The sequence below is a fragment of the Passer domesticus genome, chromosome 18, assembly GCF_036417665.1.
Source record: "Passer domesticus isolate bPasDom1 chromosome 18, bPasDom1.hap1, whole genome shotgun sequence".
Classification (NCBI taxonomy): domain Eukaryota; kingdom Metazoa; phylum Chordata; class Aves; order Passeriformes; family Passeridae; genus Passer; species Passer domesticus.
The window spans coordinates 11,455,487-11,478,845 of NC_087491.1; the positions used below are offsets into that span (position 1 = coordinate 11,455,487).

At 40.1% G+C, this 23,359-nt stretch overlaps 1 protein-coding gene across 9 annotated transcripts in view; it reads right to left on the bottom strand.

The window, feature by feature from the left end:
• Nucleotides 1–23,359, bottom strand: part of TTLL11 (tubulin tyrosine ligase like 11) — a 35,979-nt gene that overhangs the window by 11,077 nt on the left and 1,543 nt on the right. For 3 of the 9 annotated variants that reach the window (XM_064393882.1, XM_064393877.1, XM_064393876.1), the window contains exons 2-6: nt 18,572–18,668; nt 17,086–17,219; nt 11,955–12,530; nt 11,314–11,409; nt 10,677–10,795 (exon numbers count right to left, since the gene is read on the bottom strand). In XM_064393882.1, coding sequence (XP_064249952.1) covers nt 10,677–10,795; nt 11,314–11,409; nt 11,955–12,530; nt 17,086–17,217 — 923 coding nt within the window. In that variant the 5' untranslated portion in view covers nt 17,218–17,219; nt 18,572–18,668. Of the gene's footprint in view, nt 1–10,676; nt 10,796–11,313; nt 11,410–11,954; nt 12,531–13,412; nt 13,522–13,930; nt 13,957–14,056; nt 14,073–14,272; nt 14,351–17,085; nt 17,224–18,571; nt 18,669–20,325; nt 20,364–22,315; nt 22,781–23,359 lie in introns of those variants that run through there. The other 6 variants (XM_064393878.1, XM_064393883.1, XM_064393880.1 and 3 more) reach the window with 6 other exon arrangements.

A 23,359-nucleotide genomic window follows, 5' to 3' on the forward strand; every position in this document is an offset into this window, starting at 1 on the left:
AGATAGAAGTATTAAAAGAATGTTAAACCCACAGAGTAAGAGATTTTTGACATTATGTTGGAAAAATTATGGCTCTTCCATAGAGTTTATTCAACACTTTGGAGAATGCTTTGAGGCAGGCAGAGCAACCCCAGGAAAGAGCCCATATTTCAAAGAGCAGAATCAATCAAACATAAGGATTGATAATCACCACGGTGTTGGCAGACAACAAACTTCTGATCACACTAAATACATTTTGAAAACACAGCAGCTGTCCTGTCTCTGGGAAGCAGAAAATGCTGGAAGCAGAATTTCCATCTCTCTCTGAGAGAAAAAAAAAAAATACCTGTATATCTCAATTAAATAAATAAATTGAAAAATCACCTCTTTTAGATTTTAAACTTCACCTGCAGCTTCCAGGCCTGACACCCAGAAGGGTGAAAGGCACAGAACACGCTGCTCGTTTTGGAGAGCTGCAAACACATTTTAGGTGAATCCGTGGGTAAAATGTACTCCATAGCTTTGCCACTGGAGTAAGAAAACCAAAATAATTGATGAGAGTGCTGGAAAAGGGAAGGCCAAGGGCCTGCAGCCTGCCAGCAGCCACCCCAGCAGCCCTGAGCTGCCGCTCTGTCCCTGGAGTGCTGTTTGTTTGCCACAGCCATCAGCCCCCTTCCCGAGGAGGATGGTTCACTGCCTCTTCAGACTGATGGATTTATTATAAAAATAAACACTTCTCATTAAAGATTAAATAGCTTTTGGCAGAAAACAGAAGACTGGAAAGTTTGCTGCCTTCACGCAGTGTTAATGAGTGTTTCCAAGATGTAGAAACTTGGCAGGGATCCTGCTCTGCTCCACACCAGGGACACAAAGCCAGGCATGAGAACATTACTGACATTTTCATTTCATATGCAGAGAAGTCTAGAGCTGTGGGTTGATCTCTATAGCCCTCCCTAATTAATAATTTAAATAATTAAAGGAGAAATGCATCTGAGGAGTCTCAGGTGCTGAAAAAACCCAGCTATTTCCTAATTATTAATTGAGATTCTTTACTTCCAACTTTCTCCTCTTAAGAATAATGGTGGTATCATTCTGTATTCACTACAGATTTATTACTGTTAATGTAACACAAGCAGTGAATGCTTATGTTATTACCTGTCAGCTATGAGTGCAGCAGAAAATATGGCATTACTGTAATGAAATAATGGATAAGCAATGCAAATCCTGCATCCAAAGACTTTGTTCCACTGTAGCAAAAATTATTACAGAACAAAGATCATTAAATATAGTCCCCAATACTTTATTTTCTGTAGAGGTAGCTGTTATTATTCCTAGTAGATTTATTTGTGTTCACTATTTGCTTTCAAGGTACTTATGTGCCTCATTATTTCTCCAGAGTTTCTTTTGTTTCTTTAGAAAAGCGTGCCTGAAAAATAATAATGCAGGATAGTGCAAAGGCAAAGCAGCTGTAAAGCCTGGGAATACACTGAAATTAGACCACCAAGTGTCTTACATTAGAACAGAAAAAAAAATAAAACCCCAGGATATTTCTTCCCATGTGGAAATTATTCTTAGAAAGCAGTTGTGCTTATGCTGGGACAGAAAAGAAGCTTTACCCTGTCATCCAAGGGAGCAGAAAGCAGCACTGCAATTGCATTTTATCAGCCTTAATCCTCCTATTAAAGCAGGTGAATTCTCATACACAGAATAACACTCCTGATGGTTACACTGCTATTAAGTCAGGTGACTTCATGCTTTCATTTTGTGGCTACTGGGTGCTAGGCAGTTTTATTGCTTTCTCAGTGTTTCAGAGACTAGAGACCAATTATTACTTAAAAATAAGCCAATCATCTCTCTTGCTGAAAGATGACTTGCAGCAGAAGTTAAATTATAGAGAACATCACTGCCCCCAATACATTAATTTCTGTCACTCTGTCACTGTAAAAATTTACAGCAGATATAATCTCTTTGAAGGGGGATCAAGTCATAGAAAGTACAAGCCTAGTTTTAAATAGAATTTTAATTTTAATGAAAGCTTCAGGGAATGATGTTTATGCTGCTTATCTTTCATACCTGGTGATTAAGTTAATTTATACTTAATGGAAGAGGATATTTCTAATCCCCAGACAGGCTCAACATCTGTCTGTGACTATGTTTTTGGAAGCCTTAAGCTGCTTGTGATTGATGTAATAAAACCAGGATCCTGCAGAACTGACACCTGAAGGATATCTGTAAGAGGGAAAATGTTATTTTTCTGCTCAATGCCTCTGCTTAAGTCAAACCAAAATCCAAGCACTTAATATTGCTGTCCCTTAAAAACCTGCTTTGCACTCCCTCACCATTATTTGAGTATGAACAGGGCAATAAGCAAACAGTTCTCAAACATGTTTATGATCCAATATTCACTCATTATGTGCAGTGCCTGAGACATGTAACTTTCTGACAGCCTGAAGCTAATGAGAATAATAAACCTCCTGCAAAAAAAATCTGTGAAATAGTCTCCATTTTTCCTTCATTTCTCATTCCATGTCTATTTAAAACCAAATGTTAGCAAAAATAAATGCTTGCATTTATCACATAACTATAACAGGAAGAAAAAGTCTTGAAATGTAAACACCTTGCCAGAAAAAGATAAAATTTTCAACTTCATCCCAAGAAATCACAGTACAGTGGAAGGAAAAAAGATAGGTATTTCAGCTGTCATTTATATCCACGTTATGTTAAATTCTAATTCTCACAAGGCACCTGCATGTAAGGACTTTGCAGGGTGTTCAGGGATACAATCTGTGAGTGCACATTCATTTTTCCATCCACTGTTACCCACTCCCAGTCTGTGACGGGGCCCAGCAGCCCCACTCCAACAGGGATTTGTTCCTTTCCTGGGAGCTGATGCACCTCAGCCTGCCCTGGCTGTTCAATTTGCTCTAACATCTTCCAGACTGCATGAAATCTGATGTTTGGAAATCAGTTTGTTCATGGGTTGTGCCGCTCCTGAGAGAACACAAAGTACGTGGCACCACTCAGGAGCCACACGAGGGACTGGAGACCAGGACAGAGCATCCAAGGCTCCCCCAAAAATTTCTGAATTTCATTCAAAACTCTCACAGCTGGTTGTAGTTTTAGTTACACATAACACAGAGACTGGAAACATGTCAAGGAGAAGGTAAGAAATGACATTTTTTTACCATATACACGTAGCCCTGCTGCACATGCAGACATAAATACACACTATGTACATAAATACACACCATGTAACTACAATTTCTGTTTGTGGTATGTACCTGTACCCTTACACTATTGTGGGAAGCAATTCAGTATAAGAGAGATTACAGAAAATTAGAAGTTATTGGAGTTTACATTACAGAGCAACTGGGAAAATTGATTTAAAGGCAGAGTTGCTTCTGTGCAGCACAAACACTCAAGAAGGTGAAAGGGAAAAAATGTCAAATTAAATACACATATATCTTTCATTTTAGACAGGGCAATTAAGCTAATATTCTGAAAATCAAATTTCATTCAAGAAGCATTTAACTGAAGATCAGTAATGGAAATTGTGCATATACAAAAGCCAGGAAAAAACTCTACAGTCGAGAGTGCAGCTGAATCACTGCTCCTGCAGTAAGATACCACCCAAAAAACAGATTATGTTAGCAAGCTACAGGCTACCTAGAGGTGAAGATGATTTTGCTGATAGCAGAAACTCAGCTCAAATGATTAACATATTGAAGTGTCAGGAAAAAACACTTTGCACACAAACCTAACTATTAATGCCCTTCCCTGTATGAACACAGAAATTCGGTGAACCCCCCTGGACAGGGAAGGCACACACAGATGTTGCCTTTAGCTTTAAGAGAGGGGAAAAAAAGTGGTTTTAACTTCAAACTACAACAGCTTTCTTGTATTGAAAACTAAAGAGGAAATTATAGGGGGTGGAACGAGATGACCTCTAAGGTCCCTTCCAGCAGAAGGCTGGCTCCACCAAACACTCAAGTAAACACTTCAGAGTTGATGAATAAGGTCAGAATTGCTATTGTTTTATATCCTATCCAATGTAACATTTCTGACCATATTTAACCTGGATTTTCACTGGTTCCAGCTGAAGCTGCCCAGATACAGCAAACATCTGCATGCAACAAGCTAACAGGGATGCTTTGGAGTCCTGCTGACTTCATGGCTTAAAAAACAAAGCAAAGCAACACAAAGCAGCTTACTTTGTCAGAATTCAGCCAAAGCAGGAGCAGACAGCAGAGGAGCTCCAGATCCACGTGGCACTTTGGGAAGCAGGCTCTGAGAGCAGAGCTGAGCCCCAGCCAGAGCTGCTGGGCCAGTGCTGAGGACACAAACTGCATCTCAGCCTGCCTGAAAGCAGCTCTCCTCCCATCAGCACTCACTGACAATCCAATCAAATGACTGAATCCAAAGGTGCAGTTAGACCTGCTGCCTCCACGTTCATTCTGATGCCATGTGGAAGGAGATGAAGCATCCCCCCTTCACTCCTGACCTCCTTCTTTTTGGGCAAACCATGGAGACCACAGCAACTCCTGTGGCTGCACTACAAAATCTCCAGGAAAGTGACATCGTTTTCCTTTTCTCTGCATTTTATCACAAAGGCTTTCTTTTTATGTAAGAATCATTGTAAGACAGGAAAAAGAAAAAAAAAAAACCCAACCTTCTTAATGACCAGTTTAAAATGTAATATGGTGTGAATATTTAAGAGATGTAATTGCTAGAGCATGTTTTGATACATTCAAATGCTGGGAAAGTTCAGGTTTTATGGAGATACTTGTGACACGTCACATTCCTTAGTTTATCTCCATTCCTTCCTCTACTACTCATGAGAGAATAAAGAAAGGAGATGTCAATAAAAAACTAATTAGATTAGCTGCATCTCAAAACACTGTGATTCAAGTCTAATTGGCCAAAGTAGTCTCCAGTCCCAGTTTGATAGCACAGACCCAGAGCTGGGCTCACCCCAGAGCCAGGGGCACTGCACACACCAATTACTGCTAAAGCTCACCACGGCCTTGGGCCAATTAATTCCACAGTGCTGAAAATAAAACCTTTTCAAGTCCTGCAGCCCATATCAGTTCTTGTCCATTAAAATTTCCAAATGAGCTGGGCCTGTCATCCACTCACTTGCTGAGTACATTGCAAGCACTTCCAGCTGTCCCTCAATACGGGGTCATTGCAAGAGATTCAGGGCAAGACTGAATTCACTCTTTATGTGCAAGTTAAAGTACAGCCTGTCCAGCCAAGATGTGAGTGCTTGGAATACAGTGTGTGAGCACACACAGACCTGCTTGCAAAACTGGACTGGGAATAACAGCACTTTTTGCAGTGGTGAAGGCTAAAATAGGAATTATCATAAATTAATCTGTATCTGTGCAAGGGATGGGGTTTTAGCTATTTTTAAAGAAATATTATTACCCGTTATTACCCCTTTTTTAGTCAATTAAAACATTTCAGATTATATTTCAGATTATAACCACTTAGAAATTAAAAGATCATCAGATTTAATTATCTGTGGGACTTCTGCCACAGCACATTCAAATTATTTGCCAATGTTCTGCACTCAGTAGTGTATTTTTTGTTGTTGTAGCATAACATAAGTGGCTCTTAAGACCAGTGTAGAACTATTCTGTCAGTCAAGCACTACCAGATCCTTTCCTTTATGGAGGGACATCTCACACTGTAGTTCATAGAATTTCCAATAGGGCCTGTCCTAATCAATAGGAGAAAGGTTAAATGCTCTTAAGGATGTAACAGATAAATAATTGGAAAAGCAAGAACAGAGAGCAAGGATCAAGATACCACAACATTTGCTTCACAAAACTGAAGGGAGTCATTGAGGCAAGTTCCTCTTGAGCAGGATGAGAAATAGCAGCAGAAATAAATACTCTCAACTACAGAAAAACCAAGTTAACATTTCAGTAATCTGAACTGAAGGAACATTGACAAACATCACATTTAAAAGTCTCCCTCACATGTCTAACTCATCAAAAGCTGCTGAGGCTAATGCAACAGACAGGAATTGATAGTGGAGCTGGCAGACTGCCTGATGAAGGACTGAACCAGAAAGCCCTGTAGGAAAGAGAAAGGGGCTAATTCAATGTGCTTCCAAAGGGCTTGGGCAGAATGAGCCTGAATATGAACGCTGGGTCACTTTGACTGATGGAGAAAAGAATTGTGTCAGCTCCAAAATGAACCAAAGGAGCAAGATCAATCTCAAGAAAGCCACACATATATGAGTTTATAGAGTCTCAGGCAGAAAGAAGGCTTGGAGTGAAGGGGTGGTGCTTGAGAGGCATTTGAATAGCTGCAGACCTGAGCAGACTTGCAGGCAGAGGGATGCAGGAAAAGCTCTGGCAGTCAGCCCATAAAGTCAATTAGCAAATGGAAACCCAAACACTGATATTTCCATAGCTGGGTTTATTACATGCTTATTTTGATAGGCACTAAACTCACTCCATAGAATGCAAAAGGCACTGACAGCCTGAGTAATGAATCCCTGAGGAACATAATACAGTTGCTCACAGCAGCGGAAACGAAGATCCATTACAGCCAGCCTGGAGAACAGTCATTATTTTCTGATCAGTGGTAGCTGCAGCACCAGCATCCCCCGTGCAGCCTCTCCACATGTCTGTGCTCTGAGTTTCTGACCCTCTTCAACCAGCCCTGTCACGCAATCACAACCTTACAATGGGATAGTGAGATAAACACAGTAATAAATGGCAAGAATGACTTTATCACCAACAAAATCCAGGCTAATCATACTCTCGAGACATCTCTGCACAGTGTATTTTCATTTTTCCATTAAACATGACTCTAACATCAGGGGAGGTTATGAAACTGAAGGAAAATATCTGGAAAATAAATGGAATACATCTGAACAGGTGATTTCCTGACTTTCCTTAACAAAGTACAAAATTGCTCCTCAACATCAAGAAATTAAAAACAGCATTAGGATTTGGAAAATATCTTTGAAACATACAAATGAATGACCAGAAATTAATTCATGTTTTCATTAAATACAGATCCCATTCTCCTCCTAGAAACTATTCACTTTTTCCTCTATCATGGACAGGAATCATTTCAAGAGCTAAAGTTGTGTAATCAACACAGTGGAAAAAATGAACCACCCTGTTTTGTGCAAGAAAAGAGGAAGATCTTTTGTGCAGCAAGTTCTACAAAACCTTGTTTTGACTGAATTTCTTCCCAACACCAAAAGAATAAAATAAAAAAGTCAGTCTGACAGACATTAATATTTACAGGGTGCTCACAGAACAGAGTGACTTTAGCCTATGTTTGCATGCTGATCTTGCAAAAATTTGAGAGCAACCACATTGGGGTTCTTCCTGCTCAGGAAATTAGTTAATCATATTTGACATTTGCTAGAGCCACAGGACCCAGAGTAGAGAATTGTACCTGACATCTTTTAAAAAGAAAGGGGGGAAAAAAAATTAGAACATCACAAATAAATTTCAAGGCTGGTTTCAAATGGAAAAAAGCACTGCAGTGGCATGTGCAGAGAAAAGCACCCAAGAAAAGATAAAGTAGCAATGAAACAGCAAGGGCGTGATAGGTAATAAACCAAAAGCATTCCATTTGGAGGGCACAAGGAATTGATTGTTTTTGTAACAGCCATAGATTAAATTACATTTCATTTCCAAAGTGTTTCAATTCTTTCTTCTGTCAATGGCTATTTCAGAGCTGAATAAAAGTCATTATATTACTTAGGAGGCTGCATCTTCATCATCTCTAGCAGGGAAAAAGCAGATTTTATTCCATGAGCAACCCATATTTCTAATGGCATGCCATAGTGCTATGATTTCTTTATCAAAAGAATAAAATGGTTCTTTTCTGTCTTGAAATATGTAAGAAACTAGGCATGGAAATGCAAGAGATTACACTAGGACACAGAGTAAACAACAGCAACCAAAACACAAAGGAGTCCTTATTGCTGGATTAATTAGCACTAATAAACCAGGACATAAATATTTTTGACAGGACAGGAAAGCAGGTCATTAGCACTTTTGGGATGATATAAATGTTCTTCCTACAACATGCTGAGCACTCCTGCTCCAAATGATCCTGCCAGCTTGCCTTTGTACCTCCAAACATGTGACATCCAGTGGAGAATACACAGCATTTACATGAGACTGAGGCTCCTTTTTGCTCCTCCAATTTAATGCTATTTGAGGAAGAATAAATTGCTAATAATTAAACAAACAGTGAAACTAGAACCTTTTTACTACTATCAAGATTCCAAATTAGGCACAGAAAAATAGAAGTTTGCAAAGCCTTTAGAAATGGATTTTCTGTTGGAGGCACAACATACACAATGATTTGCATCAGTGATTATCTTAATTAAACTGCTGTTTACATAAGTAATGTTGATTTACTTTACATGTTGTTCGGTGTCATTAGACCATTCGCTTAATTGTGCAAATTTCCTTTAGCTGAAGCCTTCTCCCACCTTCAGCAGGCTGTGAACAGCACCTCTGCTGTAAGGAGTGAATCCAGAGCAAATTTAATAATTACTGCACAAGTTTCAGTCACACAAATCACTGGGTTAGCTCCAGCACATCAGTGGCCTGGATGTTTGCCATCATCTCCTCGAGCCTCAAAATCCATGAGGACACACTGCCACACAGACAGGGCAAACATCAGTACCTGCCATGAGATTTCATCAAATGTTTTCATTTCTTAACAACGAGCAAAACTTGAGTTCCACAGTAAGTGAATTAAAACTAGGAAAATCTCACTTCTGCTGTGGAAGGAAAGCCACCATGTATATTTAATTACTTTGATTTGAACATGTATCAATGCAGATTTTCAATCACTAATTGCTGGCAGTGCCAAGATAGTTCTTAGCAATCCCTGCATGTAAAGACTGGAGTTGTGTTGGAAAAATTAAGAGATATGTATGGAATGATAAACTGATCCTATTCAGCTTAACTGTTTTTTCCAATATTATAAATCACATGATAGGAAGGAGGAAAACAGTATCAAAACACTATGAAGATGAGGGAGAATTAAACTCAAAAAAATTCTGAGCTATTAATCCTTCCTGATAATGAAGTACTTCAGGATGACTTCTAAAACTCACTTTCATTTAGATGCCTCATTTATTTTAATCTGGGAGATAATTAGAAGGAAATCAAATTCTCCACAGCAGAATATTTACCTGAGATGCAGCTCAGACTTCTCAGTATTTCCCCTGTGTGCTCAAACTCTATGTTATATATATTACTAAAACCTTACTGAGATTAATGCCCGTTACTTAATTAGCATCCAAATTTGAGTCTGTGAGGCTTGCTGCTGGTTAGCTGTCACAACAGCAATTCTTTCAGATTTTTTTTTCTGTCAATAGGCCAAGTTTTGGTCAGGAAGTTCCACACACTGTGCCCAGTTCAATAAAAAGCACTTGGAGGCAGGGAAGGATGGGCAGCTACCCCATGAGTTGCTCACCAGCAGGTCCCAGGGCACTGCCCTGGCAGGCTGACTTATGGTGCACACACAAATCTTCATCTCCAAGATGCTCTGGTAACCAGATTACCCTGGAAGAAAAGCTGCACCACTGATGGATTCCTGCTGTGAAGAGCCAGTGGTTTATCTCATCACCAACTAATCCTGTTAGAAATTATTTAGCACTCTAAATGTATCAGAGAAGAATCCTCAGCTGAATGAGGTTCCACACACGCTGGCGTCCTCTAGCAATTTATTTGTAATTATCATTTGCCTTTTTTCCATATCTAATATGAAGTTAATGAATGCCTGACATAACTTCAGCAGAAAAACCACCACGACTAGTTACATAATTACAGGTTAAAAAATGATCTTTTTCCGCTCCATGCACTGAAGTAATCTGTAAGGGTAGAGGTTAAATACAGGCAACACAGAGTATAAATTGCTTTGCAAAACGTTCTGTACACTGACCACAGCAACTTCTCTGCGTGGCACTGCCTCTGAAGGAAGAGTTTGATCTCAGAATAATACTGCAGTGATACAGAACTTGTTAGAATCATCAGTCATGTCTTGCTCATGGGCCTCTGTCTACAAAAGGACAGCAAATTTGCACTTGAAATCATTATAAAATATGAATAACATTTCAGGTTACCACTAAGTGCCAAGAGAAGAGCAAAATGGATACTTTAGCATGGAGGCAGACCTATGAGCAAGAATTCCTAGGGAAAAAATAAAAGAGAAAAAAATCACCCTTTCATGTCTTCAAGAACTGCTTAAAATAAAGTGTTTCATCAAAAAAAGATATTTCTCTCAGCCTGATCCCACCACAGGCATTCCTGTGCAAGCTGCTGCAGGCAGTTCTCATTTCTAGATCATAGATTTAACTCTGTTTATTATCACAGATTAAGGAAGCAATTTTTAAATACAGTATTCATACTTTTCAGCTCCAATGGGGCAATTCATTCAGAGTAATTTGTGACTTTCAAGCAAATTAATACACAAATTTATGTCTCATTACTGTTTTGAATTAAAAAGAGGCCTCAAGTAGAAGCATAAATAAATAAATCTGAGTTACTAAACTGTTTGCACCAGTTAAGAGTAAGATATTCCAGGGAAGCTGGTATATCCTGATTTACCATCAGCTTGTGGACCTTCTCAGGGAAAAAAAAATCTCATTTTTCTATTTATTGCAAGGACTGATGAAAATCAGGGAAAATCAGCAGACTTACTGATTATCTTTCCTCTTCTTTTTCTGAGGGTCCATCAGCCGCAGAGTGTCTCTGATGACAGCAACTTTCACTTTTTCATCAACAGGGCTTGGGACATTTTCAAATACTCCAGGAGAAAGCTTTACATCACAGAGGGATACAATTATTCACTACAGAACTAAGGGTGATTCGTTCCACATTTGCTCAAACTTCATGCACTTCATCTATATTTTAAATGCACGATGATGGATTACAAAATACTTCTTCAAGGATGCACAAATACCTGCACATTTTCAGTATGATGCTACAACAAATTCCTCTAGCAAACTGAAATATTATAAAAAAGATTGTTGCTGATGTTATCATTTATATTATGTATACAAACATGAAAAAGTTTATTAACAATCCCCTAAACACAATTAACGGCTACAGGAGATGATGAATAAATGCATTTATGACAGAGATGATGGAGAGCTTTCACAATTCCAATAAGTCATATTTCCTATGTATAAGATTAGCAATGATTTCAAAGCAGAAAATTACAGAGAACCTTGGAGGTTTCATATTAGCAGACAGCTTTCATCTTTCAAACAAGGAAAAAAGCCCAGAAAACCCAACCTAAGCAATTTCATTCCAATACCACATTGACAACTCTTACCTCTTGCTCATGTTCTATTCTCATGCTGGGGTTTGCATTTACTTCCAGTAACACGGGCTTCAAGTCTTTCATCAGGAGAATGTCAAACCCTAAAATCTGTGCATAACAAGCAATATGTTACTGCAGTTCTACTCAGGGTGTTCTACAGAATGCAGTGTTTGTCCATATGGCAACACTGAGGAGGAATAAACACTTGGGGGGCAGAAAAGAAGAAACTGAGAAGCTCTCCAAGGTGCTGAATAACTGCAGAAGCCACTTGTCTCCCATGCTAATGGCTCCTTTCACACCACCCCCATCCCTGAACACTGCATCTGCCATGGAATCTTGGCACCCCTGACAAGGGGGTCTTGAAATTGCCAGGATCAAAACGGTGTTAGGAACCTGCAAAGCTTCACTTCTAACGTGGAATCTGGAGTGAAAACTGTCACTAACAAACTACACCCATTGAAAATTCTCTGTATCTGCTTAGGGCTGGCAGTAACCCAGGTCAGGAGACTGAGGTTTGACTTGGGTGGGAGCTCTGAGCTCCCACCAGTGAGCAGCACCATAACGAGAGAAACCTTTCAGAAAAGGCATTAAACACCCAGAAAATGAATCTATGCATAAAAATAACTGCATTCCTGGCAGGAATTCCAACTTACCTGGAAGCAAGTTGGCCCAGGTTTTCCTGCTGGTATGTCAGACTGATAGTAAACTTTCAGTTCTGGTGTCAGTGCAATAATTGTTTTAATCACCAATGAAATTATATCTGACCAGAGCTTTTTGACATCAGCTCCTCTGGAAGACAGTCTGCACAGAATGCTTGAAAAAGTCCTCTTGCTGCCAGTGTTTGCACTGTCAGAATGGATGAAATTCCCACTATGGATATTCAGTGAATAGTTGGTTAAGTGCATAAAAACCTGGTGCAAATTTTTGAGAGTGGGTTCTTGATAGGGCTCTGTACAAAATCTAGAAAGTCCATCTTTGGCTATGTAAATCTCCAAGGGCTCCAAGGATTTCAGCAGGACGTAGAGGCGAATATCAAACTTGAGTTTGTCCACGAGCAGAGGTTTGCAGATGTACTCCTGCACCACAGCTGGCCGGCTCTGGATGCTCCCTGTCAGCCTGATGTCACTTGGGTCTTTGATGAGGTAGATTCCATCCCCCTGGCAGCCTCCATCGGGCTTTACAATAAAAGTGGGCTTCCAGGATGGATTGCTGTCTTTCATCATACGGACCTAGAAGGAAAAGCATGACAGTGAGAGGCACTAACTGGGGAAGGGAAGAAGGGCTGGTATTGTGAAAGCCAGTCAACAAAAATAAATAAAAATAGCATGAATCCATCACCAGAGTAGTAAACACTATGAAAAAAGGCAGAAGATGAACAGTGCTGACAAGCACAAGGAGAAACAAAAAAAAAACATTAGTAGGGAATTACTAATATAGATAAAAAGTAATTTTATTTAACAAGCTACTGTATAAATAATTTCAGGAACTTCTTTTTAATGTTCTGTTCCAATTTACAGAAGGAAATGGGGTATATCTCATGAGATCCATTTCAGTAGTCACTAATGTATATGAAACTGCAAAGTTAAACTTTCATGCTGTATTTTGAACAACTGACAAAGACAATCACTAACTTAAGGAAAGGTGCCTTATTTATTGAAGTATGAATGCAAATACTACCAGAAGAGGGAAAACTAAGGTAAAAATTTGTCACTAACAATACCTTTTTCCACCATCAGATAGTCAGTGCTAATAAAACTGGGGAATGCTGAACCAAGCACAGGTACAACTATGTCACTGACACATCTGCTGAACATCAGAGCTTTCATGTTACATGCATATTTCCCACTACCTAAATAAATTCTGATTTATTTATTACTTGTACAGCAAAAGTCAGAACTGCACACATGGGGGTGCCTCCATCAGAAATGAAATTGAGAAAGAAAGGGGAGCCCTAACAAAGAAAGCAGCTGAAGAAATGCAGGATGCAGGCTAGCAGGTTTTCAGCTACTCATGGGATTCAGGACAATGAAGCACTCAAAACCCTCCCAAAAGAGAGGGATGTCCCAGCACTGACCACTCCTTTCTTGCACTCCCACATTTTAGGGCCCCACCTGCAGCTGCTGTCCCTCTCCCTGCAGGCAGGCACATGCTGAGCCCAGGCAGAGATCTGGTTTTACCCTGGGGCTCACCAGCAACAACTGGAGATTGACTTTTAGAAGCCTGAGGACAAAAGGTAATAAAGAAAGAACAAATCAGTTGCCACCATCAGCCCTGGAGAAGGAAAGAGGAAAAAATCAGCCCACAGGAAAAGGCTGAGCATGGTCAGATCATTGTGAGAGCAGCAACCTCTGCTGTAACATCAGGCTGCTGACCCCCAGGAGAGGCCCAGCTCTGTCAGCAGTGACATTCCCAAGGCCTCAAGGACTTCTGGCTCCACCCCACCCAGTTATTTATTTCACTCAGAGTCACACTGCTAAAAGCCTTCCTAGCAGCTGCAGCAGAAATTCAAGATCCATTATCCAGACCAGGGTTTTTCTCACAGACAGGTGTCACACTGACTCAGTGAAAGATCCTTCTGCAAAATAGGTCACTCAGAGGGATAAAACGCCTCAGTGGAGGTCAGGCTTACATAAATGGCATGTGGATAAATAGGTCCAAGTAGATCAGCAGGCCTAGATGAGCAAAGAAGGAAAGCAGGATTTATGTCCTAGTCTTTTTACCACTATAGAATAATCTTCCCCTGATGTGACATTACCCTGCAGAGCAGAGGAGCTCTCTGGTTCACTGTGGTTAAAGTCAGCACCACAGAGACACCTGGTTCATCTGAGCCCTCCGTGACCAAACACACCCTCTGTGACTCCTGCTGAACACACAAAATGCCAGCTGTGCCCTCCTAGGGCAGAAAATAGTGAAGAACCTCTGTGGCACCAGGAGGAAGAATCTGCTCCCCAGTCCCACATCTGCTGCTCACCCCTCAGGCTGTGTCTGCTCTGCTCCAGCAGCACCTTTCCAAAAGAGATGATGCTTTCCAAAAGAGATGATGCTTTCCAAAAGAAATGATGCTTTCCAGGGACTACTGCTGAAGATGAAAAAGAACCTGCCTTTTAAAATATTGCACTCTAACAATCACTGGTCTCTGAGATCTCTCTTCTCTTAAAATAGAAAGTAAATAATTTTCTCCATCATATTCTAGTCAATTTTTTAAATGGACTAAAAGGCGTGGATATTATTCAGGCTTTCTAGTCCATCAAAACCTACACATGGCAGATAAAGATAGGCTGGTGGGGAAAGGGGGAATAGTAATCCAGAGTCAGTCTTAGTCTGTTTTTCAGCAGATTTTCTGTCTTGAAGAAAACAGATGGTTTCTTGATCTTCAAGGAAATTCCCAACAGTCTTCTTCAAATTCTCCACAATCCCCTCAACTATATGCTTTCAAATTCTCATTATGAGGGGGCTTGTCCAGGCTTAGAAAATTCAGTCATATAGGAAAATGAGTTTATATGAAATGAGATATTTCTGTGTCCTCTGCTTGACAGGAGGAAATTATCTTTAAAAAACATGTTAACCATTTACAGTTAACAACAAGAGAAGAGTTGGTGAAAATCTGCAGGTTTGGGTTTCATGAAGAAACACAGGCTGAATGAATATAGTATTCTGGAAAAAATGCATTTAATGTGCTATAAGATCTGACAGCACAAAGACTGGAATATTCATGCCTATGCCTAAGAGGTATCCAAAAGCTGAAAACCTGATTAAACTGACAAAAATATGCTGTGCGGGAAATTAGACCATCCAAATTAGATTCTTATTAAAAATTAATCACACTGGCCTATTCATCATCCTCACAGACAACACAAAGAAGGAAGTATGAGAACAATCACAGTCCTGGTTTGAATCCCAAGCTAGTTACTCTTCAGAAATTGGGATTTCATGTTAGAAGGAAGTCCTTAGCACACCCATTCCAACAGATTCTTCCCTGCTAGTGAAGGAACAATGACTGCAGCACCTGAGAGAGCTGCTTATCTGTAATCCATCTTTTGTTCTAGTGATATGCTAGTACAAAACATTTTAGCAAACAAGAAATTGGTGAGTATTGAGAACAGCTAACTAGATATTTACTTAACAAAATGAACTTTTAAGCCCTTGATGAAATTTCTGTTGCAGGCAAAATTTCACAGATGTTCATTTCTCATCCAGCCCTTTGCAACAAAATCCTACACTACAAACAGCACCCAACCACGTTCTGGGGTCTAACCTACACCTGCACTGATACAATTTGACTTTTGATAATTAACATGTTCCAGAGTGTTCCAGCTCCTCCAGGGACATGTCTGATGCAGGCACCACCCAAGCTCTCCCCACTTGTCTGTTGTGAACAAGCTGAAATGCAGGCTCAGAGAGCTGACAGTTTTGGCAGCATGAGGGTTGCAAAGCAAACAAAACCACATATGAGCAAATAAACAACAGAAAAGACCGGAGAACTCCTGCTGAGAACTCACCAAACTGCGAGTGAAAAGTGCTCTGAACCTTTTGTGGTTCACAGGGGGGTTTGGAATGTTTTGGGCTGTATTTTCTCTTGTTCTGGAGGGGTTACACTCCAAACTTGTGTTAAGTAGAACATAAACTCTTACAACATAAAATATAATGTTTGATAACAAGAACTATGCTTTTCTCCAACACAGATGGAAGAACATATGCAAAGGAAACTCCTAGGAGTGTGTCAGTGGACATCTGTTCCTCTTGGAACACACGCGGCAGCGTTTGCAGCGTTAAGTCGCAGTGCCACCTGGTGCCAGCTCACGGCTGAGCCTGGTGGCACCTGCAGTCACAGCTGAGCCTGGTGGCACCTGCAGCTCGTGCTCCCAAAGCTCATCCCAGTCCCCCTGCACCCTCCCTGTCCAAACCCCAAACCTCCCCACGCTGGCTCGTCCCAGTCCCCACTGCAGCCTCCCCACACTCTTCCTCCAGGTCATGTGCACCTTGCTAAACTCTTGGCTTGTTCACACTCCTGGTCTTACCAGTCACCCAGCCCACTTGAAGAGTAGCTATTAAAATATGTTAAGGAATTTGATTGGATTATGATATGGTAGTTAGCTAAAAAGTTGCACCCAGTGCAAGAGGCTATTAAAGCCCAGACCTCTCTTTTTTCATATTTCTAAGCACAGCACACTCTAGGATGCAAGAACATCCTGGGCAGGTCAGACAGGGTCAAACAAACACATATAATATTTTAAAATATTTGTAATAATGAACCAAACACCAACACACAGCATCACTCTTTTAAAAAAATCCTGAAAAATAATGGTATTTTATTATATTCTGAATATTTAAACAAAACAGTAGTTTGACATGAGATGATGTGAGTGTATTTAACAATGAACAAAGCAAAATGCTCTTCAAAAGGTTTGGGTACAACAGGCCAAGTGGACTAAGATGATTTCAGTGACAATGAATCTGGTGAAGCACCACACAACCCACACTGTACTGGAACCTCCTTAGGCCAGCAGAAAATACAGGGAAAGGGCTGATGCTTCTACCAGGTTCAATTTTCAGACACCTCTCCTGGTACACCAGAACAAGAGATTTGACATTTATTCCAGAACATAACAAACAAAGCTAACATCCAGACATCCAGACCATGACTGATCCCAGGCAAACTGGAAAAGATGTCATCCACGGTCCCCAGGTGTGATTTTAAATAACCTGGCAGGTATAGAAGACTAAAGAATGACGTGGATAAAATATCCTACAAGTTACGGTATTCTGAGAGTCGAAGTTATGTACCTCAGCCACAAAGAGAGGCAGTTCTTCTGGCAGAATCCAGGAGCGAGGGTAGAAGTTGTACTCCAGAGGAAACAGATCCCTCATGGTCCTCATGGCCCGACTCAGGGTGATCTTCCGAACGGTCTCAGTCATGCCTGGCAAGAGAACAGAGTCACAAAAACCTGGGAAGAGAACAAAGTTACAAAAACCCCGCACTGAAGGCTCCTCCTAACAGTGAATGAATCATTTCAGAGTATCATTACTCACCCTGCTGGGAAGGCACTCTGGTCATTGCTGTCAATAAAGCTGAACATCTTTTGAGATTTAAAACCTGACACAATAATTGTGTCATTGCCCTGCCACATCTACTATTGCATGTGTTTCTGTATAATGTTAGAAAAAACATAATTCTCAAAAATACAGCTCGGAATATAAGACATCTTTAGTCAATACTTACTAGTGCCTTTGCCATAATCCAAAATTATTTTTCTAATCTATCATTCCAGGAATAGATACAAATGTAAATTAAATGTAATCAACCAGTTTGGTTTACTTTGCAGTTATTTAAGAATTTGCATCACAAAGAACAGGTTATTTTGTGAACAGCCAAACAAACATTTCCTGAAGTCTTACGTCCATTGGGAACATGGCTAAAAAACTATTTTTATTGAAAAGTTTCCAGTAAAAACTCTGCATCAAATTAGGACAACATTCCTGGAAATCTGGTCTAGTTCTGAAGGGCTCTGATTTGATTCCTGTGCAGCCACTTGCTCACCAGGTAGAAGCCAAAATACAGACAGGTAACATTCACCTAGCACTGATTTAAACCATCAGAAAACAACACCATCCTACACCCGAGTGGGAACTTCCCTCAGGCAGGACAAAGTCAGGGTAAATAGAGCTGGAGTTCAATAGCTGAGGTTCTTATGCTCACAGCACACTAACAGCAGCCATAAATCTGAAGGAAAGGGCTTAGATAAGTCAATACCTAAGCTCTTAGCTCTTATTTAGAGAGATCTCAACAGGGATTAAATGAGAAAAAAAGGAGCTTAAAAAATAGAAGAGTCATCATAAGATGAGGACTGACATGAACTCTTCAATATTAAAAAATCCATTTAAGGAATTCTGCTTTGAGCTTCTGAGATAAGCCAGAGTATGAAACAAAACAGATTTTTTCCACTTAGCATCAAAACCAAATCCAAAGATACAGAACTGTTATCAGTGCCAGATAACAGTCAGTAATTGTATACTTCACTTAAATTATAGCCTAACACTCTTCTTTTTCCTAACTTCACGTGTATGAAGTGTTCTTCTCAACAAAACCACTTTCTCTGCACAACAAATTTCAGTTCAGAAATCGTTCAAGACACCCACTGTGATACCCTCACCCCCTCACCAAACCCAGTGATATGCCAAATATACTAACAGATAATTCACATTAAAAGCCAGTAAAACACAGAATGTGATTTTAAATCATTTGTTTAAACTAGAAAGGGAAGCGAAGTACCTGGAAACTTGTTGACTTGCCCTGAGAAGATGTTGCTGTCATGGAATGACACCCCGTGCCAATAGATGTCACACGGCAAGCGGCGGCCAAACGGAAACTGCCAAAGAGAGCAAAGTTTGGAGCAAGCTGGGAACTCCTCCTTGCTCCTCTCTGTTTTAAACACTCATCTTAAGCATAAACCACTCAAGAACAGTCTTCTGGCTGTCAAGAGAAAACAGGCTCTGTACATTGGTTGCAAAGCTGGGAATATTTGGATCAGCTCAAAGACTTTGAAGTGAACAAATCAAGAGAGGTTTGTAAGAACCAAACCCAAATGACTGAGGCATGGCTGTACTGAAAACCCCTGAGCTTCTCATCAACCACAGCCAAGTTATAAAGAGGACACTCAAAGCAGGATATTTAAGTTCAATAAGTGTATTATTCATTCATATATATTCAGTTATAAGTATTAATTTCTACAGTATTAATTCCTTTCTGGTACTAATAGCCTGTAATTAAAATGAAAGCTCGCAATTCAATTAATCATTTGTTGAGCATATAGATTCCCAAGAATTAAGTCTATGTCAAGAACTAAGGTGATTAATTCAACAATATTAAGTGTTCCAGGTTCTCTACCCATTCACGCAAGACTTCACTGTAAATTGGAAAACAGCAGTTTGTTTTCTATTATCAAAAAAATCACCTTTTTTAAGCAGTCTGAAGAGCTCAGAAGCAGCACTGCCAATTACTGAGAGCAAGTTTCTAATAGTAGTGAAGTGGTTTATAAAAAACCCAATTAGTTTTGTGTAAGGAAGGTCCTCTTCTTTTTCATGCTTATTCTCTTTGACACAGCCCCATTTATCAATCCAAAAAACCCCATTTTATCTGCAGCTCCATGAAGATGCATTTAACTACCATATGGAACACAGTCACAGGAATAGCTTCTATTACTAGGCTACATCTTTTTCAAATAAATCTGCTATATTTAGCATTTTAGGACACATTTGCATTAAATATCTACCACCCTCATCTCCCAGTGCCATTTACTTATTGAAGAACCACAGTATTTTGCAGAAAATTCTTGTTCTTTACTTGATAGGTAATTTTTCTTTTTTTTTAAATATTTCTTTATGCAATGGATCATTTTTCTTTGAGCATGACAGAAAAAAAAATTGCATAAACCTTTTGAGTGCATTACTTTATTTGCTACTTTAATTAAAATTTCAGTTTCCTCAGTAAATAGCCTTGAAAAATTAATTTAAAATGCTAATTGAGCAATGCATCCTCTCTGTTTCCTTACTTGAAGGGATGAGAAACTCAATTTAACAAGAGCCAGTGGATTCTGCACTTATTTCATTATTATTCAGCCTGCAAAATCTGGTTTTGTACAAGTGAAAATTAATTCTGTTGGGCTCTGAAAGACAATCAGTGGCCTTAACCTCTCTCCACAGGTATATCCAGAATACAGATGCAGCTTTCGGTCTCAGAGTGCCCTTCCCACTAAAACCTGAACAATTTATTTATTTATTAAAAGAAATTGAAATGAAAGGAACAAAATTTGCATTTATATAACACCTTTCATCTACAGAGGATATCAAAGCTCTCTACAAACACTGCACAGAAATAATTTCACAACAGATGAGGAGGGAGCAGCTCTGGACAGGAAGATGCAAGCACTGCAGCCCCTTGTTGGAAATTTGGGACAGCACAGCAAGGGCCCTGCTCCTGAGAAATCAAGATTATCTGGATTTATCCAACAATGGGATCAAACTCACCTCCTGAACGAGCTGGGCTGGAGTCTGTAACCTCTGCACTACACTTTACATAAGAGTGGTGTTTGGAGAGGAGCCAACAAGTTCAATTATTTGATGCCTCTGGCAGTGCCAGTTGGATATTAATTAATGTTATAGTGCTGGGAGAGGCCACATTCCCAACTCCTGGTGTGGGACAGTGGCTGAAAGAAAAAGGTGGCTGGAGCCATCCTTTTTTAAAATCTTTTCAATCTTTTTTAGTCAGATTTAGGCAACATTTGTCAGAAAAGAACAAACAAGGAGCCAAAAAGAGAATAGAGTTGTTTCCACAGCTTTGACGTGATTAATAATCCATCACAGTCAAATCTGTCTGACAGGTCATTTCCACCTTTGGATTAGAAGCCAATAATTTAAATTGTCTCACAGGTCACATCAGTCTGTTCCATCATGTTTAATGACAAGTTAAATGACTCGTCCTCCACTCAGCTTTTCCCAGCATAAAACCTGAAACTCTCCCTGTGCAGCTCCGGAACAGCGAGACAAATGAAACGCTCAGCACTGGGATATTTGATGCCTGGGACATCTGCTTCTTCCATTTTCCTGGTAATTGAAAGCTTGCTGAAGAAATAATTTATTAAGAGATGAATAAACTCGAGATGCAAGCTCAATTTGTGCCCATTATTTCATTTGGCATATCGTGTTCATTTAAAGAATCTGACACGCCGCATCAGATGCTCCAGCCTGGCACAGAACTGGCACAGGCAGGGGAACTCTGCAGTGCTTCTTGAAAGGTCCACCCACACTGCCCTATCAAACCTGGCTGTTTCACTCACTCAGAATTCCTACAGCTGAAAAAAAAAATTGGGTTTTTTTTTCTGTCTTTTGCTTCTGAGAACAGAATCTCAGTGGTCAGTTTGCTGTCCTGCACTCCTTCACCTCTTCCCCACATATCAGCGCCACAGATTATGTCACCAATGTTTATTCTTCCCTTTTTTGTGTGTCTTATAATGACATTTACTGTATGTCAGTTCACTAATGAATAATAAAATAATTTAAAAATGGATATGTGACAGTGTAAGAATGCTATACATTAGATAGAAAAAGTTATGGATCAAAAGGTGACTACTTGAAAAAGCACATTACACTGTCTCCTCCCAACAAAATATTCCAGCCAACACATCCAGCAGCAAACAGCAGAAATTAAACAAGAGCAAGAATAGGAAAACGTAAAAGAAGTAGAGAGGGAAAAGGATCAAAAGTATTATACAAGGGATAGCAGCAGAATAGCAGTCCCTGCCACATCAGTATTTAAAATACATGCATTTCATTACTACTCCCAGGACTTTGCATTATTTTCATGGATGCTGGAAGCAACACCCGTGTTCCCTCTGCTGGTCCTGCTGTAACAGTGCAAGCAGCTCCAAGGCTCTGGCCATCCCCAACAGTGGCCTGGAAAAGGATTTTACTGCTATTTCTCTAAATGTCTGAAAGGAGAGCTTTCAGAATTACACGTGGCTTGAATAAAGAGTTTTCCTTGGATTTGTCTTCTCAATTTTGTTAATTTTTCTCTTCAAATCTTGACCAGCTTTTATTGACCTATTTACAAGCTGAAGATACACAGCAATACGTGACAGTGACTTGTTTACAGGGAATGAGTTCCCAGCCACCCAGATGGTGAGTCAGGCATCACAAAATTCCATATTAGGCCCCTTCTTTATTAAGAGACAAAGTGGCCAGAGGAGGAAGCAACAAACTAAATGAAAAATATTGACCCAAGAAAGAGATGGAGGAGAGAGGATATCGAGGGAGACAGGGAACAAAGAGAGATGAAGTAAAGGCAGCAGCAATTGCTGTTGGGAGATGCAAAGCAGGAAGGAAAAAGCTGATTAATGCAGCACAGAGATTCATGAGAGGAACAAGAGCTTGTGAAACAAGTCAATTAGTAGGAAAGGCTATCAAGTGTAAGACAAATGCAAAACAGTGAAGTCTCAGGAAACCATAAAGACAAAATTACCAGTAAGTGTGGCTCATTCCCAGCACAATCTGCAAGGCTAACTGATATTAGTGATCCAGAAACCCTCTCTGGAATGGCTCCCCGCCCTCAGAACATAAAACTTAACCCTAAAAACAAAGAAATTAAGTGTAAAGTGCCCCTGCTCTGCATGTCACTGCATAAAACATGGAGCAAGGCCGCTGACAGACACCCCACAGGTGCACTGGGGGCTAAGGGAGGTGAATGTAGCAGCTTAGAATTTCAGGGCTCTGGTATGTTGTTACTATTTTGCTGTACAAGCAGGAGTTGAGAACTGGGGCGCTGGTGCGAAGCGGTTTTGAAATCCTGCCACTGGATTTAAATAACAAAAATACTGAAATAGAATTTTATGAAGTCAGAGAAGGAGAAAGCACTCCTCTTCCTGACACGGAGCACACATGTCCTTGCAGGATCAGGTATGCAGGACACTATGAATAAACACGGACAACATTTACTGCCACTCAGTCCTCCAGAAAACAAATTTGCAGTATTTAACTCTGAGGTTAGAATATACTGAATATACAGACAGAATATACTGTCTACTCCAAGTCTGTACAGATTTTGCTTAATAGGCATCAGGTGAACAAAAACATCATCTTGTAAGTGGGAATCCCAAAGGCAGCTTTGTAAAGTGGCGTAGCTGCAGGTCAGAGATCACACAGCTCTGTCCGAGCTCTGCACGTGAGAAGCAGCTCATCCTCAGGTGTTATTCCTCCTTTTCCCTGCAACTTCCCTCCTGCAAATGGATTATAAACATCCTTTTTCTTACACAAGCTCCCCACAAGGCTTCTATAAAGCCATTTATAAAGCCGTTAGGTAAAGAAAATCTTTACCTAAGAGCTGGAGAACAATTTACCATTATAGTAAAGATATATCTAAGAAATCTTTCCAGGATTCAAAGAAGGAGTTGCAAAGCATCAGTTCCGTGCCAGCTCCCCTACTGTCCCGATTCCAGTTCGGCACATCCTGGCAGTCACAGAAATCCTCACAAAGCAATGGGAAAACACATGACCAGCAGGAGAAAAA